Here is a 19,053-nt window from a genome sequence, read left to right as displayed (position 1 = left end):
CCAACTGTTCACTTATCATGACTCCTGGCTTTTGCCACACTTAAAACTGTTTTCAGGAGCTGTGAGAAAAAAAATTGTTTCATACTTGGAAAAAAACCAACCCAACAGGATTTAATTTTTATTTAGTTTTCTTCTTTCTTACTGTTTGGCATCTGCTAACAACTTTAATAAACATCCAGCTCCAGAACCTTAGCTTAACATTTACAGCTGCAGAGAAAGGAGAATACTTTAAGAAAATTATGGACTTCATCTCATCCAGACAATACACCAGTCTTTGTAGACAAAACCTCTGCACACATTATATACACTTGAGGAAAATCAAAGAATCTATTAGGAAATGCAAAACCCTGCCTGGACTAGCCAACTCTTTATTTTCTTACATAATATTCTAGGAAAAAAATATGAAAAATTAAAAAAATATGAGTATGCAACTGCAAAAGCTACTGCACAGGCAAACCTAACTTACAACATGATTACATTTCTGCTCACTATTTGCTGTTTTTTCTTAAGACACAGACTATAGAAGTTCCTGCTCAGTAACAGAACTACTACATATTTTTAAAGATTACTCTCCCATAAAGGTTTCATCAGCTTTATCAATATTAATTAGTTTCCAGTCATTATCACCACAGGCCTTCACTTGGTCTCACTGAAGTCAATTATAAGACTCTCATTGGCTTCAACAGGAATTAGGCTCTCAAAGACTAAGGCAAGGATGGTAATTTCTGTGCAGATTAAAAGTAACAAGAGATGAGGAGTGGAATGCACCTTGAGTCTTGTATGACTACATATAACATCCACAAAAATGAACCACTGTTTTACAATAGGTCCTGAAATAACATATGCAAACGTATGCAGATGCGTAAAGTGCTAAGGAAACAAATACAAACAATGCTTGATTAACATGGTGTGGGGTTTTTCTTAAAGCAATACAAATCTGTGATGTTCATTTGGTAATGAATATGTTCTGAATACTATCCTACCCATAAATAATCCATGTCTAAAGAAAATGAATAGAATTTTAACTTATATAAACACATCAAAATGTATTTAACAGGTGTATTTGTGCATTCAAATGTCCTCTTTTCATACTAAGCTTCCGAATTCTGTAAACTGTGAGGCATTCATCGTGCTTAATGTGGCAGGAAGTTGTATTACAGGTCCTCATTATTTTATTTTGTTCAGTCCTCGTCCCATCAAACATGCAAACACTGTCATCACCATTTTTGGCTTCACTTCAACAAGATCATCTGGGAGAGCATATATACGAGCTCCTATTTTTCGAGCAACTGAAATGGCATACCTTGGAAAACAAGAGGAGATAAATACTGTTACTGTCCTTGCATCTACTGGAGTGCCAATATCAACAAGAAGAAACACTGGTTCAGTCAGTACTTAGCTACTAACAGAGTGGAGATGATTGTGAAGGAAGCATGTATTAGCAATTGTAGGGGTAGATGTTCTGCTACTGGTTATTAAATAATGTTTTGTCAAAACCAAGATGAGTTATCTCAGGCTATTAACAAACCAGTTATAGGGCCGTGGTGATAGGTCATATGAGCTGTGAATTTGAGTTCAGAATGTATATATGTTAGAAAAAACAGCTCTAGAATTTAAGAATTTATAATATATACTACATTTGAAACAAATTAATATCAGTGTAATCTTAAAACAATCAGTAAATCATTCATTACACAATCAATTCACACATTTCCTGCACATTAGGAAAACACAAAGCATGCATTTTAAACTTACTTAGCATTATTTAATTTGTCTTCATAAGAAAGATCTTCTCTCTTGACCATTTCTGGACTAACTGCTTTTGGTGCAATGGCATCTATTAAATCTAGGACAGGTAAACTAGTGCTGATTGATTTGTCCTAAAAAAGACAAGACTTGAAAGATGAGTATAAGGAATATTTTATTATTCTGTTTTCACAATGCAAAAATCCCTTACACACATCTTACATCCCTATTGAAAGATAGCAGCACATTTTGTTAATTGCATGAAAGTTTCTCCCCTCCATTATGAGGTCAAATGTTATTTTCTGCAATCAAAATGTTAAGGTTCACAATCAGTGTTGATATTATTACACTGATGGTTTAAATAGATGTCATGAAACTCCCCTAAGGAAGGGAGGGAGCTTTGAAAGAAGTCTAAGGATCAGACTTTAAAGACAACAAAAAGGTATTTACATTTCCCAACTACTTGTATTTTTTTCCTTGTCTTGTAATGGAACTATTTTCTGCAGTAGTTTATGGCTCACTTTATAATTTTTCAACTCAGATGGTATTCTGAGCTAGTACAAGCAGTCTGTGTTTTGTATTTAATACACAGACATGTTTCCTTCCGTTCTTAAAACGGCAACTGCTATTACTCCAATTACTTCTTCCCAACTGTTAGGGTGGATAAGCAGCTCACAATGTCAAACCATAGGGCCACCACATTATACATTTTTAAATGGTACCATAAATCTTCTTGAAGACATTGAACCTCTCAAAATATCTCCCCAGGACTGTAAGCCAAAAACCACACCTCTATCGTGATTATTTTTTGAACTAAAGGTAGTTCAATAGAACTTTGCTTTCACAGTCCTCAATAAATGTCAGGGACCTCTACTTGCTCTGCTATCCAGTCTGCTTGCTGCAGTAACCTTAGCATACAGACAAAAATTCAAACTGTGAAATATATGTGAATGTTGGAAAAATCAGTAGTAAAAAAGGTATGCTGAATAATGTCACTTTACATCAATAGCTCCTTATTTTTATTAATCTACTATTACTTGAATTACCCTAAAAACACAATGCCCCCCCAAAACCACAGGCATACCGAAAGCAGAATTTCTTTGTACTTTCAACTTATTATACCAGCATTATTACAATTTATGTAGAAATAAGAGAAGCAGCAATACCATTTAAGACAATGGCCTATACTAAATATTTTGCTCTATAAAATTATTTTATATTACCTTTTGCCTAATGCAATTTCATAACAGTGAGCTCTCAGATATTTAACTTGCTAGGTTCTAATGCTCCTGTTGTGAACCACAGACATAACTGTTGGAGAGTATAAAATGAACCTGTATAAGTATATTCTATTGATTTGCAAGGGCAATTATTAATGTACCATTTCTAAAGAATGAGAATCAAACGGCATGACACACCTGACATACATATGACTTCTTTCATATTTGACACTAAAAATGTGAAGGGAAAGCTCCTTTGGTGCTTTGTTCATATTTGCTGAACGTGGCAAGTTCCTGCTTTGTACAGGTCTGCATCAGCAGTGCCAGTGCAGACAAAAGATGTCACTGGTTAACTTTTGCCCCCTCTCCTGGCTATGTTGGACATGAGTACATCTTTTTGACCAGCTATTATTAAAAATGGCAATTTACCCCCTCCCCAGTATTTCCAAAATTGTTCTTCATGTTTGTACAAGTTTGAGCGTGCCATGTAACGTGCCATGCCCAAACGTTTCTAGCTTCTGACAGAAGCCCCTTGGGAAGTTTGGCCTCTTTTTTGTTGCTGTTGGGGTTTTGATTTGTTTTAAATCTTACAGCAGCAATTATAATTATTTTGTTTCTAACTAATAGACTTGTAAAATACTTCACAGACTGTCAAACATATTTCTTTATCCAAGTATGCTAGCTGATAGGAGAGCCACTGTTAGAGCCAAATTGTTACCAGATCAGGTTAAAAACCCCAGATCTTATTTTATGTGGAAAGAAGAAAAGCAAATTAATTCAGTTACCTTGAAACTTGTGATTGAAGTTTTCTTATTTGCTGTTGCAAGTGTCCGATTCACCCACTTAATAATAATTTCATCATTTACTTTTTCCCCCTCTCCAAGGTCTGATAGTACGTTCAAAGTATACCTTGAAAGCAAGTAAGAGTCTTAAAGTGAGTAGTAGAACTCAACTCTGCAAACACTACAAAGCTACAAGCAAAAGTAAAGTATTACCTCAGCACAGTAACAATGCCAAGTATTCATCTTGATAAGGTACCCTTACCGTAAGAATAATATAGTAATTTAAATTACTTTTTTGGTTGTTGCAATAATAAAGTAACACCAAAACTTGTAATATTCACTGTTATGTCTACTTCATATAATTGTTTTACTCAGCACATCATAACTAATTTTACTATATAAGCTTAAATGGCTCCCTACCACCTATGAGTTGCAACAGTCTGATAATCAAAAACATTGAGTGTAAGAAAATTAACTTGTGGGACGTATTTGCAATGAAGTAAATTACGTCAATGTATAATATATTTTGTTCCTGGTGACTGCACTAACAAAGTTTTCATTTTATGATAGTTGTATTACTGCACCTGTTAGAGCCTAAAAATTACTTCCCATTTTTACTTCTATAGCATACATCATGTCTTCCTATTTATCTATCTTTTTGATTTCAGATATTTAAATTATTCTCTGCTTATGGAAAGGTACATGGAATCCACATGAAGTTCTGCTCTTTTTACTTCCTGCAGGGTTTATAATTTTAATTACTTTTTAATAGACAAGGTTTTAATTGTCTCTGTAAATGAATGTGTACACAGACTATTGTGGTTTCAATCACTACACAGTATATAAAACTACAAAAAAAAAAACAACACATGAAGTTTCATCCTAGATAAGAGAGTTATTTAGAGGTGACTTGCTAACATACCTGTTAGGTGAGCTGAACATTAGCTTTAATTTACCTTAATATAGAGACGTATGCACAGACATATATCCACATCTATGGCATACTGTGCCTAGTTTACCTTCTCATCAGCTGCCACACCAAAGCCAAGGTCAGAGTTGGATTACCCTCATTTAGGTCGTGTCCAGCAATACCAACCAGTGAGAATTTGGCTTTTGTCTTCCCGAGTTCTACTGCATAATTGCAATTCTCAATCTAAAAATAAATGTTGTGTGCAAATAATTAAGAGACCTTAATATTTTTAAATATACAGACATAATCTATGTGTATTTTGAATTACTTTGGCTTACTGTTACATATGGCGAGATCTGGAGCTGGAGAAAACATTCTAGCCTTTCTATGCTGTGATTAAAATAACACGATTTTTACTATAAATGCACATGTGCAAGATTCCAATGACAATCTTTTTTCACACTTGAGAAAACCAGGTTTGCTAAAACAAATTAATTCATATATGCTTACACAGAAACTGAATTTAGAAAAAAAATGTATTCTTCTTAAAAAACTATTTTTTTTCCTCTCTATATCTGGCTTCATAATGATCACAGAATTAACTGAAAGCTTGGATTCTGCAACTCTTGCACAAATTCTGCTGGCAGCATACAAAACTGCTCTGTGAGGGAACACCTGTCAGAGCATCAGGCAATGACAGCTGCATCAGGCCTGAAATTTTCACTTATATACCTTAATTAGACCCTAAATTAAATATTGCCAAAGATGTACAGATTTAGAAACTGCTCTAACTGCTATTTATATATCACTTGGGATAATAGCTGGAAGATACTTTTTCCTTTTCTTTTTCCCCATGACTGTCTCAGTAGCACACGTATCTAGATAACCCAAGTTACTACAAGCAGCACAATGGGAGACAGTGACAGTGAACTGAAAGACAATTTCTACCCACCTTTTTCATATTTCCACCAAGCAGTGGGTAAGGAGGTTTGTTGACGTGGCTCCAGTCAACTGGCACACGAGTCATATCATACAATTGAAAGATGATTAAAGCATCAGAGAGATCACTAAACCAGAGTAAAACAATGGTTTTTAGTACAAAAGCTCATACTCACAATGACAATATTAATTATTTGAGACTTCTCCAAGTGTAATTAAGTTGCTGAAAAATGCTATTCACACAAAAAAAATGTTAGTAATTTTGTGAAGAAACTGACCTTTACCCAATTGATTGATTTATTTGATTAACAACATGAATTGTATATTTAATTTCATAATTTTCACAAATCTCAGTGAAGTAAGCACAGCCACTGGTTTTAGCAACTATTTAAATATTTTTTATAAGGCAGGCATAGATAAAACATCTAAAGAGTTTTCATTTATTGACTTAATTTTAGTTTCTCCAGTGACAAGGTTTCCATAATGTTAAATACACATCCTTTATCTGCACCTACAGATATGCTTTGCTAAAGAATAATAAAAACTAACATACTTACCTTGTGAAAAAAAGAATATTAGGAAAAGTATTATATTCCCATTATAAATGGCCTTTCTAAAAATCCCTTTCAGATATTTGCTAAACTGAATTACCTACATCAAGCTAGCTACAGATGGTATCACTTTACCAGAGCTCATAAACCAGAAACAATGAAATCTAATAGCAAGTATACAGGCAAGCAGATGTTCCCAGTTGCTACCTACATCCCATCCTTTATTGACAGGATTTGAATCAACTGCTGGTACAATTTGAAAGTCATTAGAATCATCACTAAGGGCTAAAGCCCTTTATTTGAGGGAACACTACACTACATGGATTCTTACAGTCTACTCAGAAGGCATCTATCCTCTCTTACAGTTTAGAATTATATTACTATTTAAATAATGGGTTTGATGCAATTTCAGCTGCCATAAGAGAAAAAGAAAAATAATGCATTATAAAACTTAATTATCTCCACTTCTTAAAAAATGTAATTCAAAGTACGAGTGAGAGATGCACATGCAAACTTACTAGGTTTTCTATTTTTTCTAAATAATGAATAGAATTATCTTAGTCAGATACTGCTTAATGCAGTTCTACAGATCGGTTTTGAAATTCCTATCACACTGTGTGGAAACCTAGAAATCTCTGTTCTAGTAGAAATACAACCTACCTTTCTTCTTCCCTTCTTCCCCTATCACGCAAGGGAAATAAAATTGTTTTTTTAAAGAAAGCCTTACCTATATAAATGATTAACATATGGGCTTACACCCAGTGAATTCATCCAGTTTCTGAAAGTCCTTTCTTCATTACTTTCTCCTATGGTGACAAATATAATTCTATGTAAGTTACTGGAGAAATAATTTAGTAAGCCACATAATTAACAAGTGATGTTTAAGTGACTCGCATGTCCCACCCCCTACATTAAAAAAAAAAAAAAAAAAAGTTCAGTCATTCCCCCTGGCAGGTTCTCTACTGAAGAATAAGTCAAGGTAATCCTATCAAACTCAGAGTCCCTGAGTTCTGGGCACAAGGTCAGAGAAGTACATGGAGTACTATTACACTACATTTGTCTTTGTAAATACAATTTGATAAAACACAGAAACAGTTTGTTGGCTATGTTTTAATTTATTTATAATGGAGAAAATAGTGATGATTAATAATAACTTCCTAAAGCCAGAACCAGTGGAAATGGCAATCAACGGTATCTTAAGTTCAACTTGAGATGGCATTATTTTAATAAGAGTTAGTACTAACGTACGTACTGTAATTACCTCACACTCCGGAAACTACAGCTCCACTTCTCTCCACACAAGTTCCCAGTACTAATTTGTGAAGATCCTCCCCAGAGCAACAGACCTCCCCTTTTTAGGTTTTAGCACTGGAGACTTAGCAAGGCAGTACTGGATTTCTTACATTTGTGAAGCTACTGACACTGCCAAGAGAACTAGTTACTCTGGCAGTTTTAACTAGCAACTCTGCTCATGAGAAATGCCAAAAATTCAGTAAGAAAAAGTACAAGCATGCTTCACTTTCCTGACCTAGACTGTTTTTATCTGTTGTAATCATGGGTTCCCCTAAACACTCTCTATATAAATTTACAGTTTGTAATTATTAGACATTAATTTTCTACACACAACACTACCTACATTTCAGCAATGCTATCTGTGACCTACTGTATGTGAACCAGTGCTGCATAAGCTGTTTTACATCAAAAAGAGCATTAAAGAAAATACTTAGCCCAAATATGTGAGCTTGGAATAACCTTATAACTTTATTCCACTGGGCTGATAATCCACAGTTAAGAAAACAGGACATTGAAGAGGGAGAAAACCTCCCCAAACAGTGAAAGAACAGATTCTCTCAGGCCTCAAACACAAAAATATGAGCAAGATTTTTGCTTTGTCTTTTCCTTAGAGGATAATGGTACCAAGTTTGTCTACTGAGGTTTATGTAGCATGAAAACTGCCTCATTCAGTACTGCAGTTCTGTGTTGACTACAGAACAATGAATGTTTCTGCAAAATGAAGCTACTGTATAAACATGTATTTATCATTAGAATAGAAAGAAAACCTCCTGAATATTATTTTTCCATTTAATAGACCTATGACACTGATTTTTAGATAAAGGTTACAATTTTAATCTAGGTCTCTTCCCCTTTTATAGAAAAAGCGCTGGACTTGAAAATATATTAAAAATAAGAAATTTCAGCTCTAATTGACACTTTTCCAATAGAATAAGATTTATTTTAAAAGTTTCAGCCAGCTTACCAGTTCCTTCCCTTTCCAATTATTATGAAATAGTTTATATTAATCCCACTGATATAATTTCTTTTTAAATCATGAGCTTTCATATGCAATTCAAATTAGTATTCATTTCAAAGATTTACTTGTAGAAATTACCAGTCACTGATGAATATATGATGAAACAATGAAAAATACTATCCTGCAAGGTCTTCAGGCTGTCAGATTTGTTTCATGTATTTCTTTGCACAACAAAATTTAAAAGACCAAGAATCACATTTTACGACTAAGTTATTAAAAACATCAGTGTTCTCCCATAAAGAAGACAGAAACAAAATACAAGCATGATATGTAATTTAATATTATTGAGTTATTTATATTTAGTATTATTATGAGGTTATAGTATTTTGAAGCAAGCCCCTTTTGCTCTTTATTTTTTGAAGTTTTTAGGCTTACTGAACTTCAAGTTGGCTTGCAATACCTAAAATACTGACTGCAAATTGCTTTTAGGAACACTTGTCCATTGCAAAGACAGTAACAAAATTACTTCATGAACTCTTTCTAAACAAAGCATAGCTACAAAAACAGATACTCAGCAACTGCAATCAGATTGAGAATTTTAAAATGCATGCTTAACACTTTTGAAAGAATCCAAAGCAGCCAAGCAAGAGCAAGAGCATGCAAGTTGGGCAGCACCCTTTTGGATAGTGGGAATCCAGGAACTACACACAACATATTTAATATGCCACTCTAAACAAATCCCTTTGTCATGCAACACATAAGTGTTCCTAAGTTTTCCAGATGGCTGAGAGCTGACCAATTTTTTCTCTCTGTTCTTTTATTCAAAGTATACCTTGTAATCCTATCAGGAGCACATCTTCTGCTGAGTGGTGCAGCAGATAGCCAAAATCATTGGAAAACTGCAGAAAGGGGGCAGAGCTACACAAAAGAGAAAGGAGCAAATTTGGTAGCATCCTTTTCATTTATTGCCATCTCCTTCTTTGAGATCATATACTATGGAACTGCATGAGGAGTAGCCATAGAGATAGGATCAAGAATACGAAGGGCTCCAAATACCTACAGTTCTCTCTGAAAGACAACAGATGGAATTTGCACCCTAAGTTCAGATGGCCTGAGTGGGAGAAGTTAGCCCTCTCGTGCCGGTCGACTAAGCTACCTCAGCAGAGCAATCTACACTGGAGAAAATGTAGGGGGACAACAATCTCTCCTCTGCATCCCAAGGACTCAGCTTTCTGTATGACTTGGACTTACTCTGCTGCCTTCCCTACAAGTGAGAGGTTCCTTAGAGCTGCAGCAACACACAGTTAAAGGCCGTCCACTGACTGGGGTCAGGACTCCCCCCTCCAACCCCACGTAACTCCAAACATTCGCTTTGCTGTCAGTATAGCTGAGGGATATGCTCTCCATATACAAGTGCACACTTGTTATGCACTGTCAGAGCAGATGTCAATTTATGCACACAGTTGTTTGTTGTCTTAAACCAAAAAGAACAGCCACATCATACTCTCTAGGTGGAACAGTCATTGAAAAGATGGAACATATGCAGGGAATTGGAGATTTTCACAAAGTTCTACTCACCCACACATGCCTAGAGCTTCACATCTTGGTTCATGGAAATTCCCTACTGGTGGAACCCACAGAAAGAACTATATAGCATTTGACTTACTGCAAGTCCTGCCCTCATTTTATACACGTTAAACCTGGGGTTTTTTTTTAAATTCTCTTCTACTTATGACGGCATATTAAAGCAATAAAAAACCTCACAAGAGTAACACAAAAATCAACCAGAAAAGGACAGAGATTATTAAAAAAACTAGGAAAAAAAAAAGAAAGCTGCAGAATTAACACTTTTATGGAGTACAGAAAAGTACTAAATACAGTACCTACATTAGGAGGGGTCAAATCTGGATTTCATGAAGCAAAATAGGAAAGCATTATAAATTGAGTCAGATTTCAACAATCTACGATGAAACTATAAAGAAATTAATGTCTTCTATTTTATATCACTACCTTGAGAAAACAGCAGAAAAAACACAGGATTTTATTGGAAAAAAAAAAAACAAATAACAGAAAAACATGAATAACATTGTCTTTTGGCTGAAAGAACTATTTTGATGGTTTAGATCTACATGACACCACAGGAGATTATCTGGGGGCAAAGGAGAGTAATCTACTTGCCTTTGAACAGATAACATTGGCATGATTATGCATCTCTAAAATATACTATAAACACTAAGTTAAATTTGGCCAGTATTAATCATTACATAATAGTAATCTAGCATTCAGGTGATTGCAACTTTTTACTGTTTTAGCTGAGACTTTGGTCTCATCTAAATGTTTTAGGCAAGTTCAGAAAGTAGTTCAGCTTTATTTTTCTGTGCCAATGAAAATTCTTCTTCTAAATTTGACCATGTTTTAAGTATTGAATCCCACCTGCAACTTTACATTCAGAACAGAGAAGCTGAACTGAACATATACCAACTCAACACGGCTCCTGTATACATTTCCAAGAGCATTTCAAACAAAATTGCAGGAGAGGAAGAGCAGGCCTTTCCTTCAATCATTTGTCAAGGACAGCAGGGACTGCAGAGACTAGGGATATCACAGCTGAAAAGGGAAGACTGCCTCCTGTACTCTGATAATTCTACAACAGCTTGATATTTCTACCATAGCTGGTGCCCAGCTGAAACTAGAAGAGTAGGAAGCCTGAAACAGGAGTGCTCTGAGGGCTACAAGATTTGTGACATAGGGATGCAGCAGAGCAGACAAATTATGAAAAGAGGAGGAAAGGAAAATGGACTCACCTAGATGGAAAGGAAACCTGATAGAACAGTAAGAGGAGGGCAGGAGTAGGCAGTGCAGAGGAATGTGTGAACATTGCTGATGATTCTCCCGAGTGCAGCACCCCTGATTCTCACCATTCCTTTGAGATCAGTGAACAACTGAAATACACTGGCAGGAGCCATTTCATTATCCTGTATTAGCTGGTCCACAGAAAGGGTAACAGCTAAAGGTTGCTACCAATTATCCCTTCATCTCTAGCATCAGGGATCTGAACTGTACAGTTCAAGTCCAAACTTGCCAATATGCTAGAATCTATATAGGTTGCTGATGCAATAGATTACTAGAGGTTGGTAGTTTATAAGTCTTTTTTTTTAAAAAAAAAAGTTTCCTGTTTTAAAAGGCAACAAACTAATACACATACACACAGATACATTTATATATAAACATAATGTGAAAATTACTGTAAAAATAGTAGCATAGTATAGCACTGAAAATTAAGGAAAGCTAGAATTTGTGCATCAGCTAAAATATAAACAGTATGGAAAGCACAGGTAACTGGGAGTAGAGTTTTTGCTCCTGCAAATGAATGGTAGAAGGTTATTCATTAATAACTTTTGGTCAGGCTAACATAAATGAACAATATTCACAGTAACAGGGACTTGTACTACAGGTTTGTATTGAAAGTTAGTGAGAAAGCTCTGTATGCTGGCATTAACATGGGCACCATCACACAGGGATCCTGTATCACAGCCTAGAAGGAACACTTAAATAAAAATCAATAATAGTATTTTCTCCTGTATGCTTAGCAAGTCGAGTACCTTCTAATAAATTGAGATCGTACGATGAATTCTCAGGCTTGTGTAGGGCTGGATACGTGTTAAAGAGATTTGCAACAAAAGCCAAATTTAGCTTAGGGTTGCCTGCAACCACATCAGCTGGAGTTACAAACTGTCTGCAGCCCAATTTATCTGCTTGTTGGAGCATGTATTCAGCCCTTCTCAAGTCATTTTTATCCTGAAAGAAAAAAATAAATGTTGGAATAAATACAAGCATACTTTAATTCTTCACAGAATCTTCTGCTTAGCATATCTCTAAGTGACCCATGCTAGTCTCTCCTTCATTCCCCCCAATGCCTGAGCTAGCTCTTACAGCCCATAACAATTCCCCCTCTTTCCATCTTCCTTTGACTTCCTCTCAGTCCTTTGCTTTGGCAGCTGCCTGCACAGCATTCCCCATGAATCACAGCCACAGGAATAGCAGCCAGAGGTGTAGTGGTTTTATTTCTGGTTTTAGACTGTTGATTCCCTTTCTGCACATTCTGCTACACATGCGGTAGGTTCACCATCCCTACTTTTAAGTGGTATTCTCAAGCATAATAATTAGATGATGCCCAAAACCCCAGAGAATGAATGTTTCAGAATATGATAATGTGCTACCTCGCTTTCTTTTTCAGATTTGTGCCTCTGAATCATCTTAAGTCAGTAACCTGTCTGCTATTTGGTTTATTCTGCCTTAGTATTAATCTACATAAATCAGTCTTCAAAACCATGTAGCATATACTTTTTGCCTCTGTTCCTCACGGCACTGAGAGTTACTATTTATAAGAAAATTATTTAGTAATTGAACTGTTAGAATTTAGTAACAGTCAGTAATTCAGCATTGATACACTCAACTAGAAGCTTGCTCTAGAACAAGTTGTTACATGTTATTGATACTGGTTTATAACCCATTACAGAACATGACCATATGAATGGTAGAAAATTACAAGGAATAATTAACTGAAGCAGGATGTTGCAATATTCATGTTGGAGAACCCAAACCAATATAAAAAACAGTTAGACACCACTCCAAGTAAAGCACAGCAGTTTTAGACTGCAGGTTGCATTGTCCTGTTTTAGCAGCACCCTGGTACTTTACTCAAGTGTTTACCCATTTAAGCTTTTGTGACACTGAGGAATCTGAACTACTGTATGCATTACAAAACAAAATGGGTCTCTGAGACAGCCTCGTAACCAGGATGTTAGATACATACACAGAGGTCTCAGATAATTCCAGTCTATTTTTGTGTTTCTGGATACTTACATGAAATCCTGAAAAGTCAATATTAATGGACAATTCATCAACATCTCCTTTCGGTGCAATCTGATTTAACAGATGGTAGTATGCTCTTGAATCCTAAATTAAGCAGAGTAATAATAATTAAAAAAACCCAACAAAACAACAAGCATGTAGCCTTTCGTAGCCCTTTACACAGAATCACAGAGTCTTAGGGGTTGGAAGGGACCTCGAAAGATCATCTAGTCCAACCCCCCCAGAGCAGGATCACCTAGAGCACATCACACAGGAACGTGTCCAGGCGGGTTTTGAATGTCTCCAGCAAAGGAGACTCCACAACCTCTCTGGGCAGCCTGTTCCAGGGCTCTGTCACCCTCACAGTAAAGAAGTTTTTTCTGATGTTTACATGGAACCTCCTATGTTCCAGTTTGCACCCACTGCCCCTTGTCCTATCACTGGACATCACTGAAAAAAGCCTGACTCCATCCTCCTGACACTCACCTTTAACATATTTGTAAACATTGATGAGATTGCTCCTCAGTCTCTTCTTCTCCAAGCTAAAGAGACCCAGCTCCCTCAGCCTTTCCTCGTAAGGGAGATGTTCCACTCCCTTAATCATCTTTGTGGCTCTGTGCTGGACTCTTTCAAGCAGTTCCCTGTCCTTCTTGAACTGAGTGACCCAGAACTGGACACAATATTCCAGATGGAGCCTCACCAATGCAGAATAGAGGGGAAGGAGAACCTCCCCTGACCGACTAACCACACCCTTTCTAATCCACCCCAGGATGCCATTGGCCTTCTTGGCTACAAAGGCACATTGCTGGCTCATGGTCATCCTCCTGTCCACTAGGACCCCCAGGTCCCTTTCTCCTACACTGCTCTCCAGCAGGTGAGCCCCCAACCTGTACCATTACATGGGGTTGTTCTTCCCCAGATGAAACACTCTACACTTGCCCTTGTTGAATTTCATCAAGTTTCTCCCTGCCCAACTCTCCAGCCTGTCTAGGTCTCTCTGAATGGCAGCACAGCCTTCTGGTGTGTCAGCCACTCCTCCCAGTTTAGTGTCATCAGCAAACTTGCTGAGGGCACACTCTGTTCCCTCATCCAGGTCGTTGATGAAAATACTGAATAGTACCAGTCCCAGTACTGACCCCTGAGGGACTCCACTAGTCACAGTGGCTCATTTGTTTCTATGCATAGTGTGTTTAAATATCATTGTGATTAAGTATCAGAGCAACATACTTCTTCCTAAAAACAACAAAAGGAAGAAAAGATGGGTTTCCGCGGACCCAGAAGCAGGGAAGGATGGACAGGCATTACAGAAAAGGCAAAATAACTAATAAGGTAGTGTGAATTGTCCTAAGTAACTCTAATAACTCCAGAATCTTAGACCTTCCCTGAATATGAACTTACTGGATATGTTTTACACTGTGATGTGATAATACATAGTATGAGCAACAAATAGGATATGAAAGATCAAAATAATGCTCTTTGAGTGTTGAAAAATTCAGCATGAACTTAGAGCTTGAGAGAGCAGATGACTGCTGTTCTTCTAAATACTCCTGAGGTGGCTCTATGTTTCTATGCATACTGTGTTTAAATACCATTATGATTAAGTATCAGAGCAATAACTACATACCTTAATGTCTTGGCTGAAGTTACTGATTTTCTGCCACCTTGCATTGGCCAGATGGTAGTTCACCCAGCGAAGCAAGAGCTCTTCTGGGGAAAGCTTCATTAACTCATCTAGTTCTTCCCCTTCATTTAGCAAAGCAATAAGAGCTAAAAGCAAGTTTGAAAGAAAGCTGAAATCATTGCTACTGTGATTTAAGTTAATTCTAAATTGTAGACATTGCTATGCCTGGCATTACTCTTACCTTCATTTCTGGATATCTCAATATCAGCAAAAAGACCAACTTTAATGATCTGCCACAAGAGTCCTAACACCAAGTGAGGTTTTCCTTCTTGCAAATCTTGTGATCCGATATTGACAACTGTACAGCCAATAGCAGATGCTGAGTTCAGAGCCAGGTTTAGGTTTTCCTATTTGGAATATCATTGTTTAACAAGTTTGAGGTTGTAATTCTCAGTAAGTTTATTAATATTAAATATTTTAAGTTTTGGAAGTTATAAGACATTATACATTAGTTCAGTTGTTCCTAATACAAAAATGACATTTGGGAGAGCTTTTGTGAACCACTGTGTATCTTATAAAAATTTAATGGAAAACTTTATTGACAGTGTTTAATAAGGATGCACCAAAGCATCATGGACCATCTTCAGCAGCTTGGATTGTTGAGGAATAGCCTTATCAAAATATTTTTGTAACTCATAAGTAACATACACACAAATGAAACAATATTGCTCAAAATATCAGGGGCTTGCTCCTGGGGAAAAACTTGCTCATATGAAGTTCTGCCCTGTGCAGGAAGCTACTGACATCACTGTCATCCCATCTTGGATCTTAAACAAGCTGACATTTATACAAACAACTCATCAACTGTACTTGAACAGACAGCATAACAAAATCATAACAATTCAATAACCTGACACTGAAGGTAGAGCTAAGAATTGTCACAGATTAAATACTCCAAGAAAAAACCACTTGACAGCTCTTGTAAATTTTACTCTCTAGTTTCTTGTGTTATATTTAAACTATCTAGAAAGAATATAAACACAAGCAGTATTATCTTTGCTAACACATCTTTAAATAAGCAGAGATTACAAAACCCACTTGGAAGATTTAGAACATGGTATTTTTCTTTACTTTTCATACTTCAGTGTCACAGCCTGAAATGAAGTCTGCCAATCAACTGTGGGTTTTAATCAGGATTTTTTTTTTCCTCCTTAGACTGGTAGCTTATAGATCTACTTCCCTCTTCCAGACCTGTTCTATTATACTCGAACTAAGGTTTTAGTAACTGTTTCTCTGAATTATCTTCATGACTTCACACACAATTAAAAATAAAGCTGCTCATCTTCTGTCCAAGCCACTCTCCACTATTGAAAATTCATTATCCCACTATACAGCATACAGCCATAGATACTTTCTGCATTGCTAAAATAAGAATTGAATTCCCGCTCAAATCTTAGTAAAGCAAAAATGAGAACAGTGAAAAGGGAAAGAACTAAGAAAAGAAAAAAAAAACACCTTTCCTGTATAGCATCTAAGAAAGTTTGTTAGAAAATACAATTTCTCTCTTCAACATTTTTAACATATAGTTCTTTTTTTTTTGCTCCACCATGAGGACTGTCATTAAAACAAAGCTATAGAAAAATATTTTATTTTTTAATTTGTGGCAAGTTCATATCTGTGCAGTACTTACAGAAACAGTGAAGGGAGTAAGTTTCTTCTTATTAATAGCCCTTTCATCAATTGTATCTGGTTGTGAAAAGTTGATCATCTTGCTAAGAAAAATAAATCAGAGTTTATTCAACCTTTCATTTCTCAGAAAATATATTACTTTCTTATGAACTCCTAGCACTTGAAACTAGCTGTAAACATATCAGACAAGTTAAAAAAGACCATCTTATCCTCTAAATCTCCTCTCCCTGGTGAGTAATTAATCTACAAATCATCAGATAATACACAATTATTGGCAACTCGGGTTTTATACTTAAGTAACAGAGCACATCAGTGTTGTCAAAGAACAGTTATTTACAAGATTAAAACTGTAAACAAAAGACAGTTAAATACCTCACAGTGAAAAACTCTGTAATATAGTAAATTTCTCTGCACTGCATTTCTGTACTATCTTGCATCTACAAAGATCTCAAATGCAAATTCACACCAATCCAAATAAGCTAATTCCTTGTTACCATGTTGAATGAATAAGTACTATTAGTGTACTTAACTAACTGGAAAGTTATAGCAGACTAAAGTTAAGAGACCTACTCTATATTCTCTGTTTTGATTTGGATTTAGCTAAGGTTTCTGTTCCTCTCATCCTATGATTTAGTAACTTTTTAAAATTTTTTGCAAGATTTCTAATTATTTCAGCTAATGAATATATGAACTGTGTAATACCTCCTTTATAAACAGCCTGTACATATCTGACATGTATAATTATGGATCTGAAGCAGAAATCCACTTCTATAATATATGCAGAGTCGTATTAAAAATTTGCTATGAGCAAATTTTCCCTATCCTACATATTGGTTGAAATATTTAATAGTGGAGTCCTGACAAAGCCCATCAGAAGTTTTCCAATTCATGTCACTGTGATCAGTGAGATTAATTTATTTTCTTTCTCACAGCCCTGAACTCACCAAAGAAGAATGCCATCTGCAAGGCATTTAAAAAGACTGGCATCTGATGGGTTCATAGGTAGCAGGTGCTTACAGTCTGGGTCATCTTGTAGAGCCTTATTTATCCAGTTAACAAAAGCAACTTTTTCTTCCTCTGAAAAGAAAACAGCATTGAAATAATTATTTCCATGAACACATACTACTAAATATCAGGGGTCAAAGAGATTCATCTCCAAGAAAACCCCTTAGTTTCACAGAGGCCAGTTATGGAAAAGATCAGGTCAGCAGGAAAGAACCCAAAAAGTGGCAAGTACAGATTGATCTTTCTCCTACTGCACCCTCTAAACATCTGGTGATTTTCTGAAGGGCAACATAAAAACCACAGCAATATAATGGGTCATCATGGCTGACTTCACATTCCATTTTTCAGCAATTACAATGAAAATAAATGTGCAACACCTCAATCTACACACCCTTGGTTTACATTGCACCATTTCATTCTGCCTTCTCATAGGACTTCAGAGACTAGTAGCCTTTTTGAGACTGTTACCTGGTTTACTGTGCTGTACCTGGCTTTGAGAAACTTAAAATGTTTAGTACTTGAGTTTCAGATTTACTGCAGAATTTATTACTACGTGTCTAAGAATGCTTATGGGGACAACAGTCAATCGAGTATCAGTGTCCAAATTCCCAGACAGTACAGGTGGTATTCACCTCACCCCAAGAAGCACACAACACACATAGCTACACGTGACTCATTACACTTGTAATTGTCAGTGGGTAGAAAAGTAAAACTTTAGTGCACACAGATCATCTCAAAGTAGATGGCTGATGAGGCCAGGTCAGATGAATTGCAGTCTAGTGGTGTCAGTGTCTTCCCACCAGTAAGATGAAAGGGAGTCTAAACAATGAGCTGTGTTGGTGTCCCCCTAGAGGCATGCTTGGGGATGCAACGTATCCCCTGCTTTGGAGATAAACCAAGTTCAGCTCATGTTATAAAGATAAAACCTAGGGAGAGGATATGACAACCTTTAGTTACCTGAAGTGAATCCTCCTCATACAGAGGATCTTAACACTTGTGGAACACTTATGGAACCACAGCAAACATCAGATGGGAGTCAATAAAAAAGCTGCAATATTGCTTATTGAAGTATGATCCTGGAAGTTAGTTAACATTATGATCAGGAGGTGCAATGCAATTAGGCACAATTACAAACTTAAATAACATGCAACAGAGGGAGGCAGAAAGAAACAGATGAAATATTAATAGTAACTTCTCAAGTATGAGATAAGCTATGCACAAATCATATGGGAGTGAACAGTTCTGTAATGGCACAGGGACAGCAGAGAAGGCCTTTCCAGCCAGAAATCATTTTTATTTCCACAGTGTTAAATAAAATTTTTTTAAAGGCAGAAAAATTGAGATTAATTTTTATATTAAGAGTAACATTTAATTAGAATGTAATGAAGCCAAAATCTTGAGTAGCATTACTAAAAGTATGCCAAAGGGGTGATTTGTTTATTTTTACACATGCTGTCAGTGTTTGCTTTCATTTTTTGCTCAGGC

At 36.2% G+C, this 19,053-nt stretch overlaps 1 protein-coding gene across 1 annotated transcript in view; it reads right to left on the bottom strand.

Moving 5' to 3' along the window:
- Positions 1–105: 105 nt before the first annotated feature.
- Positions 106–19,053, bottom strand: part of PLS1 (plastin 1) — a 42,745-nt gene continuing 23,797 nt past the window's right edge. Inside the window, exons 5-16 of the mRNA XM_051626686.1 lie at positions 17,508–17,640; positions 16,565–16,646; positions 15,116–15,281; positions 14,878–15,020; positions 13,266–13,358; positions 12,002–12,197; positions 6,876–6,954; positions 5,611–5,725; positions 4,768–4,901; positions 3,752–3,875; positions 1,756–1,880; positions 106–1,303 (exon numbers count right to left, since the gene is read on the bottom strand). Coding sequence (XP_051482646.1) covers positions 1,168–1,303; positions 1,756–1,880; positions 3,752–3,875; positions 4,768–4,901; positions 5,611–5,725; positions 6,876–6,954; positions 12,002–12,197; positions 13,266–13,358; positions 14,878–15,020; positions 15,116–15,281; positions 16,565–16,646; positions 17,508–17,640 — 1,526 coding nt within the window. The 3' untranslated portion in view covers positions 106–1,167. The remainder of the gene's footprint in view (positions 1,304–1,755; positions 1,881–3,751; positions 3,876–4,767; positions 4,902–5,610; positions 5,726–6,875; positions 6,955–12,001; positions 12,198–13,265; positions 13,359–14,877; positions 15,021–15,115; positions 15,282–16,564; positions 16,647–17,507; positions 17,641–19,053) is intronic.

The sequence above is a fragment of the Apus apus genome, chromosome 8, assembly GCF_020740795.1.
Source record: "Apus apus isolate bApuApu2 chromosome 8, bApuApu2.pri.cur, whole genome shotgun sequence".
Lineage (NCBI taxonomy): Eukaryota > Metazoa > Chordata > Aves > Apodiformes > Apodidae > Apus > Apus apus.
This window is presented reverse-complemented; position numbering and strand designations above follow the sequence as displayed.